Here is a 21530-nt window from a genome sequence, read left to right as displayed (position 1 = left end):
TTTATAATACATTATATAATCTATATATATATAAAAGAGAATGTATGTTTGTATGTTCCCTAACAACTCCCTAAACTAGTAGACCGATCTCAATGAAATCTTTTGTAATAGATTCGTTGAAGCTCAAGGAAGATTTACACATATAGTTTGTTGTGATCACGATCCCACCCACGCATTTACCATATCTCTCGAACCGTTTATTGACAGAACAACGTCTGTCAGGTCAGCTAGTCAACGATAATATTTACTAGGTATTTCACAAAATATAAAATATTTAATAAATATTTCCATTTATTTAGAGCAAAGTAACTGATACTGTAGTTAACTTAGGCATGCTAATTGATGCTTGTATGCTAATAAGGTGGAAAACTAGAAACATGCCAACTCATCTCTGATAAAAGAATAGTCAATACTAAAATAGGGGAAACTAAAATGAAAAAAAAAAAAACAAAAGTGAGAAAGAAAGAGAGACATTCATTTGCAACAAACACAGTATTTACAATGTATATAGAAGAATTCTAATGAAACTAAATAAAGTAATATTATAATATACATATAAAGTGTTATTGAATGTTGTTATTTAAAGATATACCCCCTTATTCATAATAGTCTGCTAACTTAAAGCATTGCTAATTCTCACTATGTCTTCTTCTATTGACCTAAGTCAGAATGAGAAAAAACACTCCTAAGCGGCTGTTTAAAGTTAGCGGACCATTATGAATAAGGGGGTTAAATATTGCAAGTAAAATGAAAGATTTGTTAATAAAGACTTTTTTTATGACAAAAAGGGACGAGACGAACAGGACGATCAGCTGATGGTGATAGATACGCCATGCCCATGCAGTAGCACTCAGGATTCTTGAGAAACCCTAAAGTTCTGAGCGACACTACAATTGCGCAAGTCACCTTGAGACCTACGATGTTAAGTCTCATTTGCCCAGTAATTTCTCTAACTACGGCGCCCTTCAGACCGAAACACAATACTGCTTCACGGCAGAAATAGGCACCGTTGTGGTACCCATGATCTAGCCAGCATCCTGTGCAAAGAAGCCTCCCACTGGTACTTATACTGAGAGTAGAGTACACTCACACAATAAACAACAACACACACGCACACTTTACATTATATTGCTAGTAATTTACAAGTTTAAAGTAATCTATTGTTATTTTTAATGCTTCTCTAGCTACTAGTACAGATGTGTACTATTTTAATAATTGTGACCCTTATATCTAGGGGTGAGGTCCTGGTGATCTGTAATACAGGTCGACCTACTTCAGACACCAGCTCCTCACATTATACCAGCTGTTGAAAATATAACAATACGGTACTGTTTTAGCTTAAAGATCTTTGTGAGGAGAAAATAAATAGATATTTATTATTATTTCACAAGGTTCACATAAGTGCTGAAGCAATGTATTTCTCATTCGCGAGCACTTAGAACAATTTATTGTTAAATTCGATCTAAATGTGTACCTATACAAAATTGAACCCAATCGGCAGGAGATAAGGGTTTTTAAATTCACTCCCACGATTCGAGAACAAGAGATTGAAATAAAATATTGTAAAAATTAAATGAATATACAGCAGCCTGTATAATAGGTGAGATAATAGAGCGACAATTGTGCGCAGATTGTTGTTCAGTTACAAGCTGTATTTGTGCAAAAGCAGACGTAAATACAACTGCTGGAAATAACAGATTTATAAGTACGTATGTTATTTTTATAGTATCGTTAAATTAACTTTGTAAAATTTGCGCTTTATGATACTAAATAATTTATTTTATTTGGAAAACTTACAATGTTACAATAACTTATTACTATACATTTTATAGTGGGAACATTTTACACCATTTAAAAGTTTTCGCATATTTAATCCAGTTTTTTCTATTTATATTGATTATTTTGACAGTAATGGAGACACATTAAAACAATTTTTAGTTATTTTTGATCTGATAGATTTTGTGGTTGAATTAAACAGGTCAAACTCAGGAAAGCCTTTATGGTAGTGGTAAGAGACTGTCAATCAATGACGTAAAGATACGTTGTACTATGAAAGGGTTTTATTTATAGATACAAGCGAATTGCGTTTTCGTGGACAATCAGATTTTTTATAGTTTTGCGTAGACCACCAAGTTACTTTCTATAATAGACAATTTATTACTGAAAGCCTTAAAACAGATGCACTCATTTCGGTGAGATAGACAATCAATTTTTTGAATTTTTGTTGAAGTTTCATGTAAACATTTATATTAATGCATTTCGTAAAAAGCTATTATTTTGACATAGCAGTATAAAATATATTTTTTTAAATATTATGTGGCTAATATGTAATATAATAGTGTTTGGTTTTTTACGTTTTTTTATAATATACATAATTCTGGAAATTTTAGTATGTCGGTGATAAACGGACGGGGGGGATGTGATACGTCCTGCCCATTACAATGCAGTGCCGCTCGCGATTCTCGATTCCATCAAGAATAAGAATAATTTAAATGAATCTTTTTACATATTAATGCCGTTGATTATTTAGTACTTTTTATGTAATATTTTATATTTAAAACGTTTTTAACTTTAAACACGATTCATATGTGGATCAACACATTACATACTAATTTGTTATGTGTTTACAGCCAATGTTACATAATCTATTCGATTTAAAGAGTGGCCGTTGAGTTTCTTGTATGTTCTTCTCATGAGATCAACTTTTTCCGAACTTATAGTAGATTCTGTAGTTTAAAAGTAATATTTAAAGTGACGATTAAAAAGCGCTTAGTTTAAGCCTAATTGAATAAAGTTTATTTGACTTTGACTATGCATTGTCATTAAATTTGTATAAGTTTTAATATTTTACAAGTTTATATGTATGTATGACTATATTGTGATTTGAATCGTGGGATCAAATTAGATGTAAAGTCTCACCACACCGTAATTTTACTCATTCTCTTTGAACATCAGAAGAATCACATGAGCAATGCATGCCTTTATTAATAGATCACTGCCGCCCATTACTGGATAAACAATGGGACGCCGAGCGCGTATTTATTTTAGCTTCGAATAATGGGGAAATTCATAAGATGACCCCTCAATTTAGAACCTTTTAGAAGAGAAGAAGAGAAGCTATTTACAAGAAGCATATTTACCTATTAATAAATCATTTTTTAGCTTCCCGTATAGGATACACAAACTGAGGCTAAAATGTGTTGCAAGGCTTCTAAATCTGCGTACAATACACGAAAGTGTTGAATTATATATATATTTGAAATAGAAAATTAACACACAGTTGATTTAAAAAAAAACTAATATTGACCATAATTTAACCCCCTTATTCATAATAGTCTGCTAACTTAAAGCATTGCTAATTCTCACTCTGTCTTCTTCTATTGACCTAAGTCAGAATGAGAAAAAACACTCCTTAGCGGCTGTTTTAAGTTAGCGGACCATTATGAATAAGGGGGTTAAACGTTAACGTAAGATTGGATTTGCAATAAAGTTGGCACTAATTCGAAAAGTATACAATCCAATATTGCATATCCTTGTGATATTGCTAAATGGCACTACAATACAGGGTGTATAAAATGTATTTTTATCTTGTTAAACAAATTTTATAATTAACGATTTAATTATTCATTAATGTGCAAATCTCTCGGATATGGGTGTTTGGTAATATGTTTTTTGTAAAGTAACAATTTAAGATTCTGACTCCATTGTTGATAATTATTTCAAACAAACATTTAATATCTTAATATGATTGTTTGTTACAGAAGATAAGAGATTCTAGCTTCTCCAGCTAATATAGGCATATATTGCATAGGTAACAGAAAGCGTATTAATTAGAATATAGTTAAGTGACATATCATTTACGATAAGAATTACTTGTAAGTTAAATATATACTTATACTTGTTTGACATTTCCAAATAAAGTTATTTCTTACTCGTGTTTTATTTATATTCTAGATATATTCTGAACTTATTTAACCGTGTTTTTTTTAGATAAAAAAGTTGGTTGTAAGTTGTACCAGCGGGCCTGCATATTTTAAAACATATTTAGCTTTGATTTTAATGGACTTACCCCCTTATTCATAATAGTCTGCTAACTTAAAGCATTGCTAATTTTCACTCTGTCTTCTTCTATTTACCTAAGTCAGAATGAGAAAAAACACTCCTCAGCGGCTGTTTAAAGTTAGCGGACCATTATGAATAAGGGGGTTAGACTTTATGTCTTATATCAAGGGTTTTGTATTCAACAGGATGTCATTTTGTCTATCATATTTAAATGTATGTGGTATAAATATAAACTTCCGCATAGAACTCCGTCTGTACTCTTTCACGGCTCAACTACTGAACCGATTTTGATCAAATTTAGATTATTAACATTTGATACACTGTACATTTTATATCGGAATATTGGGAGATAAATTGCAAGGCTTGTAAGCCAATAAAAGATACATAACATTCTTATTTTGGCTGACCTTACAAACTGCACATCCTCATTCCATTCGCACCTTTTTTACGCTTTTAACAACATCTTAATGAATACATTTCAGTTTATTTGCTCTCATCGAAATTATTGTTTATTTTATGACCGGTTTCGTAACACGCTGTATAAGATTTCATAAGTAGAAACTTCTGTATTAGACCTCTTTACATCAATTGCTGTATTGACTAAATCGAAGGTCAGTCCAACTCAAAAGGGTCACGAACTAAATTAAAGATCTATGTTTGTTTGAAAGGGTTCCGTACTCGAAGGGTATCCAACGGAAACCTTATAACCTCTCAATGCCACACATCCAGACGGTAAGGATTATAATTAAATTTGTGGCTTGTGAATTAGAAGGGATCCTTTGTGGATTTGTTAGACTGAGAGAGGAGGAACCTGCCCACCACTGTCATATGCGTGAGAAAAAAAAAAGCAAAACAGGCTGGCGCCGTAACGCGTTACGTAACAGAGCGGTTTACACGTTACCCTTTTTTTTATGAAAATAAGGGCCGAGACGAGCAGGACGTTCAGCTGATGGTAACTGATACACCCAAACATTCTAAGCGGCACTATAATTGCGCTCGTCTCCTTGAGACATAAGATGTTAAGTCTCATTTGCCCAGTAATTTCACTAGCTACGGCGCCCTTCAGACTGCTGAATGCTCACACATTACTGTGTTTCGGTAATACCCATAATCTAGCCGGCAACCTGTGCAAAGGAGCCTCACACTCTCTCACGGGAAGTTATCACTTCAATAACGGAATTTCCACGGGCGAGGTTGTATGCGGCAAATAGTATGTACATAACAAAGACTAGATAAGAATCGTATCAGAGTAGGTACAGGGTCGACCTTGATGGTAGTTACAAGCTGAGATAACAATAACAATAATTACAATGCAATATGACGTAATAGTGTGACATTCGACAAGCAAGCCCCGTGACTTTGTACGCTATAATAGACTTAATGTATTTTTTATGTCTGTTCATTGGGAATTGCCTTGTACTAGTGGGAGGCTCCTTTGCACAGGATGCCGGCTAGATTATGGGTACCACAACGGCATCGATTCTGGACAAGGTCACGTATTATCGGGCTGTTAGGTCATCTATGTACTAGTATATTGTAAGTTCATGTCTTGAAGTATGATGAGTTAAGAAATGGAAAAATCGTGTGCACACCTGCGAAGAAATACAAATGATGTGAGTAAAGTTGACCTACTGGGCAAACGTGATCGACTAACGGCCGTTCCCAATATTCAGTCTATCTCTTACTTGAGATAATAATCGTAACTATCGCTGACTTTTCTGTCCCAATAAAATTATCTACGGTAACTCACATTATCCGTACACGCTGTCTTTCAATGGGACGACGTATAGCTTACCAGCGCTAGAAGTTTGTATGGAAATTGCAATTCACGCGTCCCTATATAAGGCGATAAGAATGACTTATCGGGTATATTGGGACAGCTTCAGATTATTGACTGCTAATTACTGACAGTAGAAGGTAATAATTTATCTCTATCTGTCGATAGTATATTGTGAACGGCCGTAAGAAATTAAAAGGAATTGTTAAAACGGGAAATTTTTAAGACAGCATAAATTACTTTTTTTATAAGGAATGGAGCGAGTTATTAAAATTTTATTAAAATTGAGGCCCGCTGAGTTTCTCTCATGTCTGTGGCAAATATTATGACAAAGGAACAAACTTAAACTTGTTATGCCTACGACTCGGTAAGTCGAGTTAGTAATACGTTTGTTGGGCGATATATTATATGCTTTTAGAACATGATCCCAAAGTAAATGTATAAAAGAAATGTGTTTAAAAAATTGTTAAAAATCGTTTATGTGATTAAAGTTACTATAATAAATTACTTTCTTAATGATACTACAGATTGGTTATGGAGCGAAGCCTATTTACATTTTTAATAAGCCTTATTGTACTAAATTGTATGGTGACGAAAGTTAAAAAAAAAGAAGAAACTCTTTGAGTTCTAGACTCTTTGAACATTTTAGACTGGGTGGTAGTTTTGACCTTCAATAAGTTATATATATATGAGTATACAGAAAGAAACATAACTAGTTGGCAGAGCACTCGCACGGAACGCGAGAGGTCGTGGGTTCGCGTCCCGCATCGTTCATAAAAATTTATTTACACATTTTATTTATATACGCATAGGATTAATCCTAGAAGTGAGGGTTATCACTTTAAAAACATAACAAATTGTTTAGTATTATTATAGATAAGTAAATGTTGAAATCTTTAAAATCACATGAAATGAATAAAAATCCAACAACTTTGAAAGTCCTTAAATAAATTCGTGAATGTTTGCTTTACCAAGGCCAATTTACACTGATATTGTAGATTATTTGCAGTTTAAATATTTAATTTTATTATCATATAATCTTCTCATACTATTATCATGTAAATTGTAAATATTTTTTTCGCCTGTGATAAGGGAAATATGCCTTTCTATCTGTCTGTCAGTTAAAAGTAGAAAAATTTAAGATAAGACTAAATTGTTATATTATTTTTAAACTTCAAACAATAATTTAATTAGTGCATAATATGAAAATGTTTTTTTAAGTAAATAATATGCACCTACTAAACACAGACTCAGGGTTTTTAAATTTAAAATGTTTATATATGATGAAAAATATTTCTTAGTTTAGTCTCTTAAATCGCTAGCTCCATGCTAGATAACTATTTTTTTTAATGAAAAAGGGACGAGACGAGCACGAGGTTCAGCTGATGGAAATTTATACGCCCTGCCCATTACAAAGCAGTGCCGCTCAGGATTCTTGAGAAACCCAAAAATTCTGAGCGGCACTACAATTGCGCTCGTCACCTTGAGACATAAAATGACGAACAGTTTCTCCGAAGCGCTTTTGAATCGTCACTATAAATATTTATTTTAAATTACTGAATCTACCATATGTTCGGAAAAAGTAGAGCTCGTGAGAAGAACATACAAGAAACTCAACTGCCACTATTTTCAATCAAATAGAGTAGTTACAGTGGTTGTTACAAACATAACAAATTAGTTTGTAAGATGCTGCATCTAATATATTATGAAACGTGTTTAAATAATATCAAATACTAGCTGACCCGACAGACGTTGTAACTAAAATAATGTTTTTATATGAATTTGTCAATAATATAATATCATAACATCAAAAATTACTTCGTAAAAATATGCACCCTGCTGTCGTAATGAAATTGTTTCACAGCAAAACTGTCAAACGTATGGACACATCAAAGGAAAAACAAATTTGTTGTTTTTATTTACTTAATTTAGCAGCATTTTCCTATTTATTCACCTTTTAAACCTTCTCTGGACTTCTACAAATAATTCAAGACCAAAATTAGCCAAATCGGTCCAGCCGTTCTCGAGTTTTAGCGAGACTAACGAACAGCAATTCATTTTTTATATGTATAGATATAGATTTAAAAAAAAGAATTAAAGAAATAATTGTCAAAGATCAAAGTAACAAACAACATAAGATAACGTTTATTCTGCATTAAGGAGTTCTAATAATATACTATGACGTCACTTCCTGTACGTCACTTCCCTGTTATTATCCCGACGAGGAACTAAACACTGCACTTGCGTAATGCAATTGAACTAACAATCCAATGAAGTGATCTTGAAAACTTTGCAAGATGGCTGTTACTAGATTATATGGAGTTATCATTTATTACATCTCTGACACAAAACTCAGTCATTTTTAATGTATAATTTTCCCAGTCGGAGGCACAGGATGCCGGCTAGATTATGGGTACAACGGCGCCAATTTCTGCCGTGAAGCAGTAATGTTTAAGTAACTAGTAAAATTACTGGGCAAATGAGACTTCACATCTTATGTATCAAGGTGACGAGCGCAGTTTTAGTGCCGCTCAGAATTTTTGGGATTTTTCAAGGATGCTGAGCGGCACTGCAATATTTTGGGCAGGGCGTTTCAATTACCATCAGCTGAACGTCCCACACGTCTCGTCCTTTATTTTCATAAAAAAAATGCAATGATTTTCATGCAATTACGATAAAGGTAGTCAACGTTTGTAAAGAGAAGAATAAAATGTTTTTTTTAAAGTGATAACCCTTACTTCTGGGATTAATTACACGAATTAAATTTGAAAACAAAATTTATGAAGTGTTCCTCCAGTCCCGCATAGTTCATTTTTTTTTTTATTTAAAGTGACACACTCTTACACAAATTATCTTGCCCCAAACTAGGCATAGTCTGTACTATGGGTGCAAGACAACGATATATTTAATACAATACACTTACTTAAACATACATAAATACATGTAAACATCCATGACTTGTCTTGTTTGTTGTTTTGTTTTCAAATTAAATTTGTATAAAATACTATTCTCAAATTCGAAATCACTTACATTACTATTCTCAAATTATACGTCAGAAGTTACCAACCATCCGAAATATTATGCTTCAGACCTAAGAAGAACGGGCACAAGAAACTCAGAGGGCTTCTTTTTTTATTTATTTGTTTAATAAAAGTGAAAACTTATTTTGTCGCACCGCACACACATTTTTTCGTAGGTTACGCTGATCCGTCACGCTCTGAGGTGAAAGACTCGATCGGGTGAACTCGGGACCGCCGAGTGTACCGGAGCGAGAAAGATACAGTCAGCTGCTCTTCGCTGTTAAGTCTATATTCAATAAATAGCTAATAATTGTCATTATTTATTATTTTATTTATCACAAACCCACTGTATCCTTTGTAGAATATGAAAACGATTTAAATATGATTTATATAAAATTAAATAAATAATAACTTTAATTTTTGACTTGTTTCTCATTTATTCTACTAATATGATCCGTTATTATACTTATAATAGTTATAACATAATATTATTTACTATATATATAAACTAAGCTGACCCGACAGACGTCGTTCTGTACATATTAATAAAAACTCTTGCGGTTGGAACATCGGTGAAATAGTGACTAAGCGCCATGTAAGCAGTCATTCATTGCCTGGATTTATTGATTTGCAACGTATTGTTTGCAAATCGATAAATAAATGCAAAGTTATAATGCTGTGGTTATATTTATTTTAAAATTTTACTGTTGTAGTGTACTGACATCTAGTGTCACTGTCACGACATCGACAGTGACATTAACCGTGTGACGTTGAGTGCTATATAAGGAATGCACAGTACAGCGGAAGGCCAGTTATAATCGGCTATTGGTTGCGTGTGAACATTACAACTGTGATATAGTCTAAGTAACTAAGTACAAAGATAAAACAGAACAGTACTTAGTATAAAACTATAAATTGCCTTAACAATTTTAAACTAATCTATTGATATAATAATTTTAATATTCCAAACAAAATAGTTTTCTTTTTGAAACGTCGATTATTACCCAAATTAATAAACAGTAGTTAAAAGTACCGAATTTAGATTTATTTTATACGAAACCATATAATTTATTTAATAATCACCCAAAAAGATTGTGTGAAACATTTACTTAGTATACTACCGTAATAGACGAACTCTGTGTGAGAAAGAGACGGAATAGATGAAGACCATGAAACCGTTTTGAAACAATTTAGTGTCCATTAGTCTCCTGTCAAATTGGAGCGCATTTGAATTTAAATGTCTTGTTCTGTATTAGATTGCGTTGATTTAACAACAATCCAAGTAAAGAAACATTTCAGAGGTAAATAAATACTGATATTTCTATACTACTTTCGTGGTGCATTGGTTAAATTATATTTAACCAATGAAAACTCTATTTTATTAAGATTATAATCTTTGTGTGTTACATAATAAAATATTGTACACGTGAATATGATGCCGTTTATCAATATTTGTCATAGGGATTGACCAAAACAAAATACTACACACTTCACTAACTGAACCGGTTCGCGATCTTGCTGTTTCTTCTCACAACGTAACATCACTTGTGCGTATGTTACTAATCCTAATAATTACAATTTTGTTTATAAATGAATTGCTGCCACTAAAGCTTTCATAATGTAAATGTACTTGACTATGTTTGTTACTTTATATGTCCTTTATGTAACTTTATTATAATAATTTCCTATTGTAAATTTTAAATGAGTCTTGGCACTTTTAAAAATATTATTATATTTATTAACTAGGTTACACATGCTAGCTTATTAGTCTGTAATTAATATTATCTGTAATAAAGAATATTTGAAATTGAATTGAATTGAATCGACTTACTCACTAACACATCTATAAAACTAGCACACATGAATATTTTAAATTTAGTCTCGCCGTAATGAGAAGAGTGTTTGTCTATTACGCCAGTATACTAAGTTTATTGTGTGACACTAATATTGTAAATAAACTTTATCTACACCATGCTTTAAATCCTGTATTAAAGATTCTAAATCAGTAACCCTGTTGCCAATATTAAAACATCAAATGTCCTAGTAACCATAACATCATCCAAACGAGTGTTGTATTGAAATTCAATACAACATTATATCATCCGTTTTCATTACAACACTCGTTTGGATGATGTAAAGGTTACTCTAGGACTGGCTTTTTTAAATGTTAGCAGTAAGCTAACTGTTTCAGAATCTTGTATGCAACTGTTGATAATAAAAACACTCATGTGATACTATTATCACACTCTGCTTCGACTCGAGTGATAAACCCACATTCGTCTTTTAATACCCCTTATTACATAACTGTTGCATAAATAACTATTGTCAAAACGTGTACGCTTGACGACTCTTTTTGTAGAAAACAATGTAAACATTGCCAGGAAACAGTACAAACATCGAATTGAAATAGATAATCAATAAAATAATATTTTTATTCATATAAATCTATATAACTAGATAATGTGCATTGAAATATAAATTAGACAGTTTAATACTTATCATAAACTATGCTAAAAATAAAATGGAAGGGTCTTACTTTATTGTGCCTCATTTTGTTGTGTATGGTCAGGAAATAAAATATATCTGTAACAATAGAAAATTAATCTGTAGCACATGTGGTATATCAAAACTTTAAACCTGAGTTAAGTGAGGATGTTTTTATTTTGTGATATTAAGGGACGAGACGAGCAGGACGTACAGCCGATGATAAGTGATACGCCCTGCCCGTTAAAATCCAATGGCTTTTAGGATTAAAATTAAAACTAAAATTGCACTCGTCATCTTGAGACAAGATGTTAAGTCTCATTTGCCCAGTAATTTCATTAGCTACGGCGCCGTTCAGACCGAAACACAATAGTACTTACACATTACTACTTCACGGCAGAAATAGGCGCCGTTGTGGTACCCATAATCTAGCCGGCATCCTGTACAAAGGAGCCTTCCACTGGTAAAATCTGGGTGTGATCTTATTTAAGAGCGTTGCCCTGATGATAGATTATAGCCGCCCATATGCTCTACCTGAGGATTTGTTTTTGAATGTGAGTGGGACTATCTCTGTATGTGGGCAGAGTTCAAATTACAACGATCTGCCTGAACTAGAAAGCTAGAGGAGAGACGTACTGTGGAATAGTCGATACCTACTTGTGGACTAATATCATGGATATTGAGGAGGGGCTACCGATTCTAACCTATGCCAAGCATATCTGCACTTGGCCGCTACTTTACTCCGGTTTTTCTGGCCCTATGCGTGCTGTCTTCATAACATTACCTTAATTAAGTAGTAGGTTAGGTGAATAAGGGACTACGCGCACTTATTCAGCTCCATTCGCGTTTCGCTCAACAATTTTGGTCACACTTATACAGCTCAGCTTCTATCAGCCGCGTACGGCGTCGTAAGAATCAGAATAATAACTTTAAGGGACTACGTGCACTTATTCAGCTCTATTCAGCTTTTGTCCATACAAAACAACAATTTTGTATGGAGACGTGTACGCGTCGATTCAGCTTTCCGCGTCCATTCCGAGTCGCGAACCATCCCTGTAAAGAGCTGTTCAGCCGCATTCGACGACGAACAGCGCTGTACGCGGCGGAACAGCGCCGAACGCTCTCTATAGCATTCGCATAATAAAAACACATTTATCCTCATTTTATGCTGGTTTGCCGCGAAAGCAGAATGGACGCGGAAAGCTGAATCGACGCGTACAAGTCTCCATACAAAATTGTTGTTTTCTATGGACAAAAGCTGAAAAGAGCTGAATAAGTGCGCGTAGTCCCTAAAAGTGACAGAGAGGCGAATTGGTCATGTGCAGAAGAATAGTAAGTAAATTGATTGCACAAACTTAAAGCATATTTGGATACAAGTATTAGAAATAGGCGACTTAAGCTAACCGCTTAGCTTAAATCTATTCTTCTATCTATCTAATCTTGACACGGTGCGAGGTCAAAAGAATAGGGAGGTTGTACGGAAAAAGCCAAGGAAGCTAGGGAAGTATGCCACGGCCTTAACATTTTGAGGTGTCAGGTCCGAATCTGGGAGGCAGACGTGATGCTGATTATGATGGACTAAAACTTCCTAAGTGCATCGTAATAAACGCTCAAAACTTCGACGGCTTATAAGAAACTACTCGTTTGGCCACCTTGTGGAATAATTTTCCGACTACGGTATTTCCGGATTCCATAAACTTAGGGGAGTCTCATGACCCATATGCATGAGAGGCTGAGATTTCACTTTCCATCAGGTGAGCCATTTCGCCTCCTCAAATATAAAAAAAAAACCTCCAGTACCATGCTCACCACCTGGAGCAATAGAGGTTTTCTACAGTGTTTATCTAAGAGACTTTCTACTAATAAAAAATAAAATTCTGATACGATCCTCCTCAAGACGTGTTTCCACATATGACATCGACACTTTGAGGCTTCGACCATTATTTTTCGACCATTATGGGATTCGCAGAATTGGCCACTTAAAGATAAAGAGTATTTTCGTTACTGGAAAATATAGAGCGAGAATGCTAGAAATAGACGTCAGGATTTTATCCTAAACTTTCGTCGCTAGCAATAATTTATTTTGGATAATGATATGAGCCACATATTTGGAATACTGTTACATTTTTACAGTTTTAAAATTTAAAAACCACGATAGTTTTAAAGTTATAACATCTAGTTTAAAAAAAATTAAGACTACTTATTATTATTATCATGAATGGTTATACTAGTTTCATGAAAATTATTGTTATTATGATACATAGTAAAAATTTAACTCAATGCGTTTGATTGAATTGATCCTGCTACCTTTAGAACCTAAATAACAATGAAATCAAACGCAGAGCTTTGATTCATAACTGTCTTTTCATTTATTGAATAAAAGACAAACAGTTTATGTTAATGGGATAAGTTTAGCCCTGCCGCATTTATGTGAATGGGAGTTGCACAGGGCTCACTTTTAGGTCCCTATTTGTCTAAATGCTAATTGTAAGTAGCTGTTCATCATAATATGACTACCATTGTTCCCTTAAACTCGTAAGATAAACAATCGTATAGATACGTACCTCACCCAAGGGTCCCAGCTACCAATGATGCTATGATGACCAGCACCGCGGTGGCGATACCACCAGCTCCAACATGCGCGCCATACACGGCGCTACTCTCGCTCGATCCAAACGCGTCAGCTACCGACAATGTATCTGTCAAATAGCCACTGGTAAACGCGTGTGCGTGGACCAGTGGACGTCTCTATCGTGGGCTTTGTAGTTTTTTAATTCTTTTAGCATTTATTTACAAGAAGGATTATTACTTTTACTTGAATGAAAAACCAATTCAGAGAATATAGGAAATTACTTTTCAAATAATTACTCTGGTGTATTATTAAACTAAATTTTGTTTATTTAAGTAAAACATTTTGATTGCTTGGCTTGCCAAAAGATTGAAAATAATTTTATAAAAGATAACACCGAAAAAATCACTAAATAGTAAACACACATTTATCAATAAGGCTCATGTCGAATATAGCTTATCTTGTTACTTTATTACAATATCTTTAGAAATAGGCTATGAAATTCTAGTAACATCAAAAAAATTACAGAAAGTTAGTCAATGGCAAATTAATAAATTAAAATTGTGTAATAATTAGATTCCATTCCATGAATTTTCTTAAGAGCTAGTTATTGCTAACCAAGACTTTATTAACTCTATAGAATAAATATAATATTCGTATTCTCCTTTCAATTTTCAGGGCATATTATTTTATGTATTATATACTAAAAGAACTAGTATTAACTCATTTGCTACCATTTATTATGAACAAAATACGACAATTGTCTCGCGTGTCGCGCGTTTAAAGCCAACTGAGTATAACACGAAGGACCAAGCAAACCATAAAGCGTTGTCTAACTATAGTATTATATTTAATTATTATACAACAACATTAACTACTACACCATAGTTGTTCTATATGAAGCCGTTAACTAACAAATAATATTAAAATTAAAGTATAACCCAGCAACCAGATAAAAGTTAAAAATAACCAAGTATAATATCGTGCAATAAAAGAGAGATATAAGCTACGAAACCCATCGATATACACGGCCACCGATTCATGCAACTGTTAAGAAAAAAACATAGAGAAATATAAAATATTAAACATAAATAAAATAGAATATATTCTATTATCAAACTGTGTCGAGATAAAAATGTAAGTTCGTTATGAAAATAACAAAGAAATATAATTAAAGATGTGCACTGTGCACACAATGAGTAGAGTTATAAAATTAGGTACTGTCATAACAAAAATAATTGTTGCTCGGAAAAGATGATTACTTTACATTAAGAGACTTTTCGAGTCTGACGATCAGTCTCATTTAGAAAAGAGATCAACGGAGTAGTTTTGATCAATTGTGATGGTAGTTGTTTGTTGTTTGTAGTCACTAAATTTACTGCAATTGCGGCAAACGAAAAAAAAATCAATAGATGATTTGACTAAATACGACTATGGAATTGAAAACTATTATTGTATCTTATATTACAATATTGTAAATCCTGTATTAATCAATGACCTTAATATAATTTGTTTAAATTTGACATCAGATGGGCAGCGTTCGGAAAGATCCGTCCCAAACGCCACAGTGTCTCATGACGAAAGTTTTCAACCTGTTGTTGCCAGAGATGACTTATAGAATGCAGACGTGAATGCTGATGAGAAAACTCTTGAACGCTCAGAGGACAATGTACTTTCCGCCGAAATCAGATCAGGTATCAGAAGATCCGTAGGAGAAAATCACCGCAATAGCCGGATGACTGCGAAACTAAAGTGGCAGAGGGCAGGGCACGTAGTTAGAAAGTCGGGGTAATGTTCTGGAATGGCGACCTCGTAGTCGAAGACGCTGTATTAGTAGGCCCATAGTACCGCTGATCTGGTCAAAATCATCGGATTATGTTGGATAAGGCAGCGCAGGCCCCGATCTTCGTGGAGGATAGCCTTTGTCCAGCATTGGACATTTTTTCGATGAAGTGAAATTTGACATCGCGTTGGGCACATTTTGTATTTGTCTACATGAGACGCATTTGTTTTATGACAAAACCAAAATCTATGAGATGAGCGTTCTAAGCAGGGACTAACTGTCCTAATCAGTATAATCAGGAAGTTTCTTCTCAGAAATGTATTTTTAAGCCTGTAAAAAACATTTTTCTAGGTTTGCAATATTTTTGGAATGCTGAAGATTGTCAATCAACATTGTTGTGATCTAATAGAACCTCCATTTTGTTGTCTGATGACTGAAATTAGGAAATGGAAACGGACATGCAAAAGACCTGTTGGTAAATGAGTTCTGTCGCTAAGGTCGTAAGGTCATGGAGTTTATGTGCTGGTCTACAAGGAAAGCTGATGCTTTAAGTTTGAAGGTAAGTTATAATCGTTAAATACATTATTTATCTCGATCCACTATAATGTTGAACCAGTACATGAAGAGCTCTACACTACCAACTAAATTAGTAAAGTAACTAATGCGTAAAATAAATAATTAGAGGCAGTGATTGTGCCTCGGCTTCACCTACGGTTTGTTAAGGTGCGTACAGATTGGTGAAACTTAACATGAAGTGTATCATGCAATTAAAGAATTTGCTGTACACATTGCTGCAATGTATCATGAAAGGCACTTTGTAACAATTTCTTATAGTTTGAACGTCTTGTGCGTGCGAAATGTGCATTTCACGCGCACGCTACGAGTACTAGCCACGCGCGGAGCGACTCGTGATTTGTCAGTTTTTGAACGAAGACAAAGGGGCGCGTTTGCGGCTGAATGCGGACACAGGTGTACGTGGGAGGTCCGCAGTAATGCGCGGTATGAGCGCCCACAATAGACTTACTAACTCGACTTAGGCGAGTAGTAGGCATTATAAGTTTATGTCTGTTCTTGGTGTTAATGTTAAGGGTATGACAGTTTCTAGCAAATTCACTTATGTGCCAAAGTCATACACAACATTATCAAGAATATATTTCATCGGTTGACTAGCAGTTGTCGACCCTATCTAGACGTACAAATCATCTTAGCATAATACTTTAAATGTTACGTGAAGCCGAGGCTAGGATTAGGTTAGCAACATGCTTACAATTACCCATCTTGAAATGACTTATTACCGTCATGACATACCAAAATGACCAACTTCCGTGATGAAACCATGATAAAAAAAGATTAATGTTATTACATGAATGTGGAATTAAAACTAATTTTAATAAATATTTTAACACCAGTCGCACAGGAAGAGAAGAATATTTTCGTATTTAAGCTAGTATTGCAAACATTATTGAGTAAGGTTTCATATATTGTGTCGGCAAAGAAAGATTATTCGCTGTGATTCGGCAGCAGTGGGAGATATATTTATCTACCCACATTTTTAAACTTTAACTGCGTATAACTTGATCATTATTACGTAGTAACTTATTATTTATATTACAATATTATTAGTCTTCAGTACAATGATAGTTTGAAAAAGTTTTTATGCGTCCACTTTTTTCCTAAAAATCAACAACATTGGAAGAATAAATTTACTGCTGTTTATGTCAATATATTTTGTCGACGGTAATAAATGAAAAAAAAAAAATACATTCATCCTAATATTTTCAAATTATTACATAGGCACATATAATAAATAAGGAATTGATAAAATACACTCTGAATTTATCCTTACGGAAAGCTGTAGTTATTACTGCCACTATCCCAAATATATATCCCACATAGCAATAGTTCAATGATCGAAATATTCCCCACTGCGCGAAAGGTGTGTATTAATCTCAAATGGATATGAATCAACTTAAATAAAAGCTTCAAATGTTTAAAAGCCATTTGGAATTGCGTGACAAGTTGTGATCCCGCTGCATAGAAATGGGTTACTGGTTCAATTCCCGAAAAAAAAATCTGAGATTTCGAATACTTTTTAAAGTGCGGACTGTTTGTTTTGGTCTTCATAATATTATTTACTTTAAGTAGTCAAAGTTATAGCAAGTTACGTTTTTTGCTCCGTAAATGAGTTTATACAATTAATATGATATTTGTAGCCGAAAGAATGGTCTATCTAGGTCTATGGTCTGCCACTGATCGGCACTCCAGAGCTTAGTTTGAAATATATACATGCCCTGTAGTATCACATCGGCTACTGCAACGGCGCAGGCACTGGGATCATCCTAAGGGAAACAAACCGAGCTAAGGGTGGGATGCAAAAAAGGATGCATCCTATCCCAATCTGCTGACTTGTAGTGCCAAATGCGGCGGGTCGCTAGTGTGTGCGACGATGGCGTCGGATAGGCACTACACTCCTGACCAGGCAATGGTAGGACGTTCCGACAGGTGCGTCGACAGAGACTTGGTAACTCTTTTTATGACAGTAAGGGACGAGAAGAGCAGGACAGAATATGGTTATTAATACGCCCTGCCAATTACAATGCAGTGCCGCTCAGAATTCTCGAAAAACCCAAAAATTCTGAGCGGCACTACAATTACGCTCGTCACCTTGAGACATAAGATGTTAAGTCTCATTTGCCCAGTAATTTCACTAGCCACGGCGCCCTTCAGATCGAAACACAGTAAAGTTTACACATTACTGCTTCACGGTAGATATAGGCGCCGATGTTTTACCCATAATCTAGCCAGCGTCCTGTGCAAAGGAGCCTCCCACTGATAAATTATCTAAGACTGGCTATTACTCTGGAGAAATACAAGATCTGGCCGAAATAAACAGTCTACACTTTATTAAAGTTTTCGCATTTTTAGCTAGCATTTGCGCGTTTCGAAATTTATAATAATAATACGTTGAATATCTTACCTCCATATCTGTTGAGAAGAGCCATAACGACCCCATTAGTCCAACCAAAACCAGTTTGAAGAACATATTCGCCACCGCCACCATAACCGCCGAATATTGTTGCATCATACTATGGAAAAGGCATAAAGTTAACCATTTAAATTTCTGGGCTACCGCTACTACAGTCCAAATGTTTTTCGCGTCTGGAAAAATGCCAACCTACATGTGTATCTATGTACGTACATACACAAAACTTACATTAGAAGTGTCCTAGTGTAATAGGCTTAAATATAAGATACACTTATGGTGGAAAATTTTATAAGAATGATGTTTTACGATGGGCGCCAATATAGCTTCACCTACAAAATTACATAACAATCTTCAGTTAGAGCGCAAGTTGAATGCAGTCGGGGCCTTAGGTAAATAACGAGAGCATCTCCCCCCGCTGTCCACACACCTCACCTCGCGCGCCTGCAGTGTAGTGCCGTGCCGTCGTTGACAGTTATCGTACGCTTAACATGTTACCGCGTTAATTAGAGCGCAAATTGCAAACATATTACACTAGAAATATGTAAAACTAAGTCTAGTAGGCTTCATAAGATACATAAAAGCTTTAGGGTAAATGTATACACTTTTATAATAAAGTCTCAGCCACTGTTCAGGCATTACCTATAAATAAATTTAAATCTTTTATAAAACAAATGGCTCTGTCGTAAATCCAACTACTTCACAGCTGAATATCGAAGTGATCCGACAGCCTGAGACTAGATTATAATTATTTTATAGCAATAGCAATGACAATACTGTATATTGGATCAAAAAGAGAGCAAATAAAAAATGCTGGGAGAGTTTCTTGCGTCGCTTCTTCTGTCTCAGAGCGCCATTTGTTTCCAAAGCGTTAGTAGTATATACTAGAAATGACACCAAAAAGAATTCTAAAGAATTCAATTTTGAGAACAAAATGCCTTTTATGCCTTTAATACTGAAAATGAGTCCGTCATGTTCCGTTCCAATAAAAACCCTCTTTTGGAATTTGAAACGGTGAATTGGCGAAAATTGTGTGCTAAGAAAGGCAGAACAAAAATTTGAGATTTAATAATCAAGTTAGTATGAAAAAAAAGTAATACAATTTCTTTTACATCATTTTGTCCTAGTGTAAAATGTTAACCTTGAAGCATTGTTTTAATTTATCGACACACCCATGATTATCGTCATTAATTATAATTAGGTCACATCACTATTATATTCCTGAACTCTGCATTCAACTCGCGCGATATCTGTACGCGTGTATGATTTTGCGACGACTTGATGACAGTAGATAAATCTACCTCTAGTATAGTGTGAAATGGTGTAGTCTATAGTGGGTCTATATTTGAGATATTAATTTAGCAAGTGAAACTTTCAATACATTCACAAGCGACAGTTATTAGTATAGAGTATAAACTCTAGAGGTGATTTTTGCTATAGAACGATCTAGAACATATACCAACTTCGTGGAAAAAATGGCATTAGTTAAATAATATATGACACGAATTTAAATCATATTTCGAACGTTTACAATACAAGGCAGTTACAAATTACATAAAAAGTGCGTGTCGGCCTACAACTTCTTTCAACTTTGAACCTGCGTTATTTTTTTTTATTATAATCGGTATTCGGTAAATATAGGTGTTTATTTTTAATATAATAATTATTAGCATATAAGTGGTAAGTACAGTCTGAACTCTGAGCCTACAAAAGGCATAAAAGGCATTTATTTTCTAAAAATTGATTCCTTTAGAATTCTTTTTGATGTAATTTCTAATAACTACTAGATGCTACTACCGCTTCGGAAACAAATGGCGCTCTGAGAGAGAAGAAGCGGCGCAAGAAACTCTCCAAGCATTCTATTTTTGCGCTCTTTTCAATAAAAATATACAATATTGTACAGTCATTTCTATAGCTATAAAATAATCACAATCTAGTCCCAGGCTGTCCGATCATTTAGATATTCAGCAGTGGAGTAATAGGATTTACGACAGAGCCATTTTTTTATAAAACATTTAAATTTATTTATAGATAATGCCTGAACAGTGGCTGGGACTTTAATATAGAAGTGTATACATTTACCCTTAAAGCTATAATGTATCTTATGAAGCCTACTAGAATAAGTTACAAGCAATCCCTTATTTCTAGTGTTATAATAATGAAAATCACTATTAAGAGCAAAAAGGTGACGATTTTTGTGAACGTATATTAAATTTTCATAAATGTACTGACAATGAACAGTCATAATATTTATTTCTTTATATTTTTCTTTGAGAGACTGTCAAAGATAAGCAAACAAACATATCCCCTCAAGTCTTACCTTTTCCAGCATAGCCGTTTTCTGTTTCCACACTTCGTAATTAGAACGCACCCATTTAGTAGCGATCTCACTGGCTAACCGCATAGCCTCTGGAATTTCGGTGTTGGCCAAACCCATCACCATGATGTACTGCAGTGGAGGCCAAGCATTTGGGTAGTCCCACTGTTCACCCGAATGCTCAAACGTTGTCGGTACTCCACCTTCAAAAATATCAACCTGAAACATAATAGAGAATATTACTATGACTATATTTTATTCTTTAGTTTTTACTTTAGCTTATATACGAATCGATTTTAAGTAATACAGCAATTAATCCCTATCCAATTAAGTACGTTAAATACATTGTGCATTAAATATAAATCAATATGACCCTTTACAGTGTGTAATTTAAATGAATAATTTCGAAGCTGTTACAGATTTAAAATGCATGTTGAGACATAAATAACGGGAGTGATCCCTACCTTTTTCGGGCAGCTAGTAAATCCCTACTTATATTGTAAATGTGAATGTAAGTTTGTCTGTTACGCTTTGA

At 34.3% G+C, this 21530-nt stretch overlaps 1 protein-coding gene and 1 long non-coding RNA gene across 6 annotated transcripts in view; one reads left to right on the top strand and one right to left on the bottom strand.

Moving 5' to 3' along the window:
- The window catches only part of LOC126980003 (trehalase-like), a 111245-nt gene that overhangs the window by 14744 nt on the left and 74971 nt on the right, over positions 1-21530 (bottom strand). For 2 of the 5 annotated variants that reach the window (XM_050829621.1, XM_050829622.1), the window contains exons 12-14: positions 20999-21214; positions 18673-18781; positions 13913-14042 (exon numbers count right to left, since the gene is read on the bottom strand). In XM_050829621.1, coding sequence (XP_050685578.1) covers positions 13913-14042; positions 18673-18781; positions 20999-21214 — 455 coding nt within the window. Of the gene's footprint in view, positions 1-11273; positions 11443-13907; positions 14043-18672; positions 18782-20998; positions 21215-21530 lie in introns of those variants that run through there. The other 3 variants (XM_050829625.1, XM_050829624.1, XM_050829623.1) reach the window with 3 other exon arrangements.
- On the top strand, positions 1642-3933 carry LOC126980012 (uncharacterized). Its single transcript, XR_007732938.1, has 2 exons — positions 1642-1705; positions 2391-3933. It is a non-coding gene; the product is annotated as an uncharacterized LOC126980012 (long non-coding RNA).

The sequence above is a fragment of the Leptidea sinapis genome, chromosome 4 (assembly GCF_905404315.1).
Source record: "Leptidea sinapis chromosome 4, ilLepSina1.1, whole genome shotgun sequence".
Classification (NCBI taxonomy): domain Eukaryota; kingdom Metazoa; phylum Arthropoda; class Insecta; order Lepidoptera; family Pieridae; genus Leptidea; species Leptidea sinapis.
Note: the sequence above shows the minus strand (reverse complement) of the source record. Positions and strands in the feature narration are given on the sequence as shown.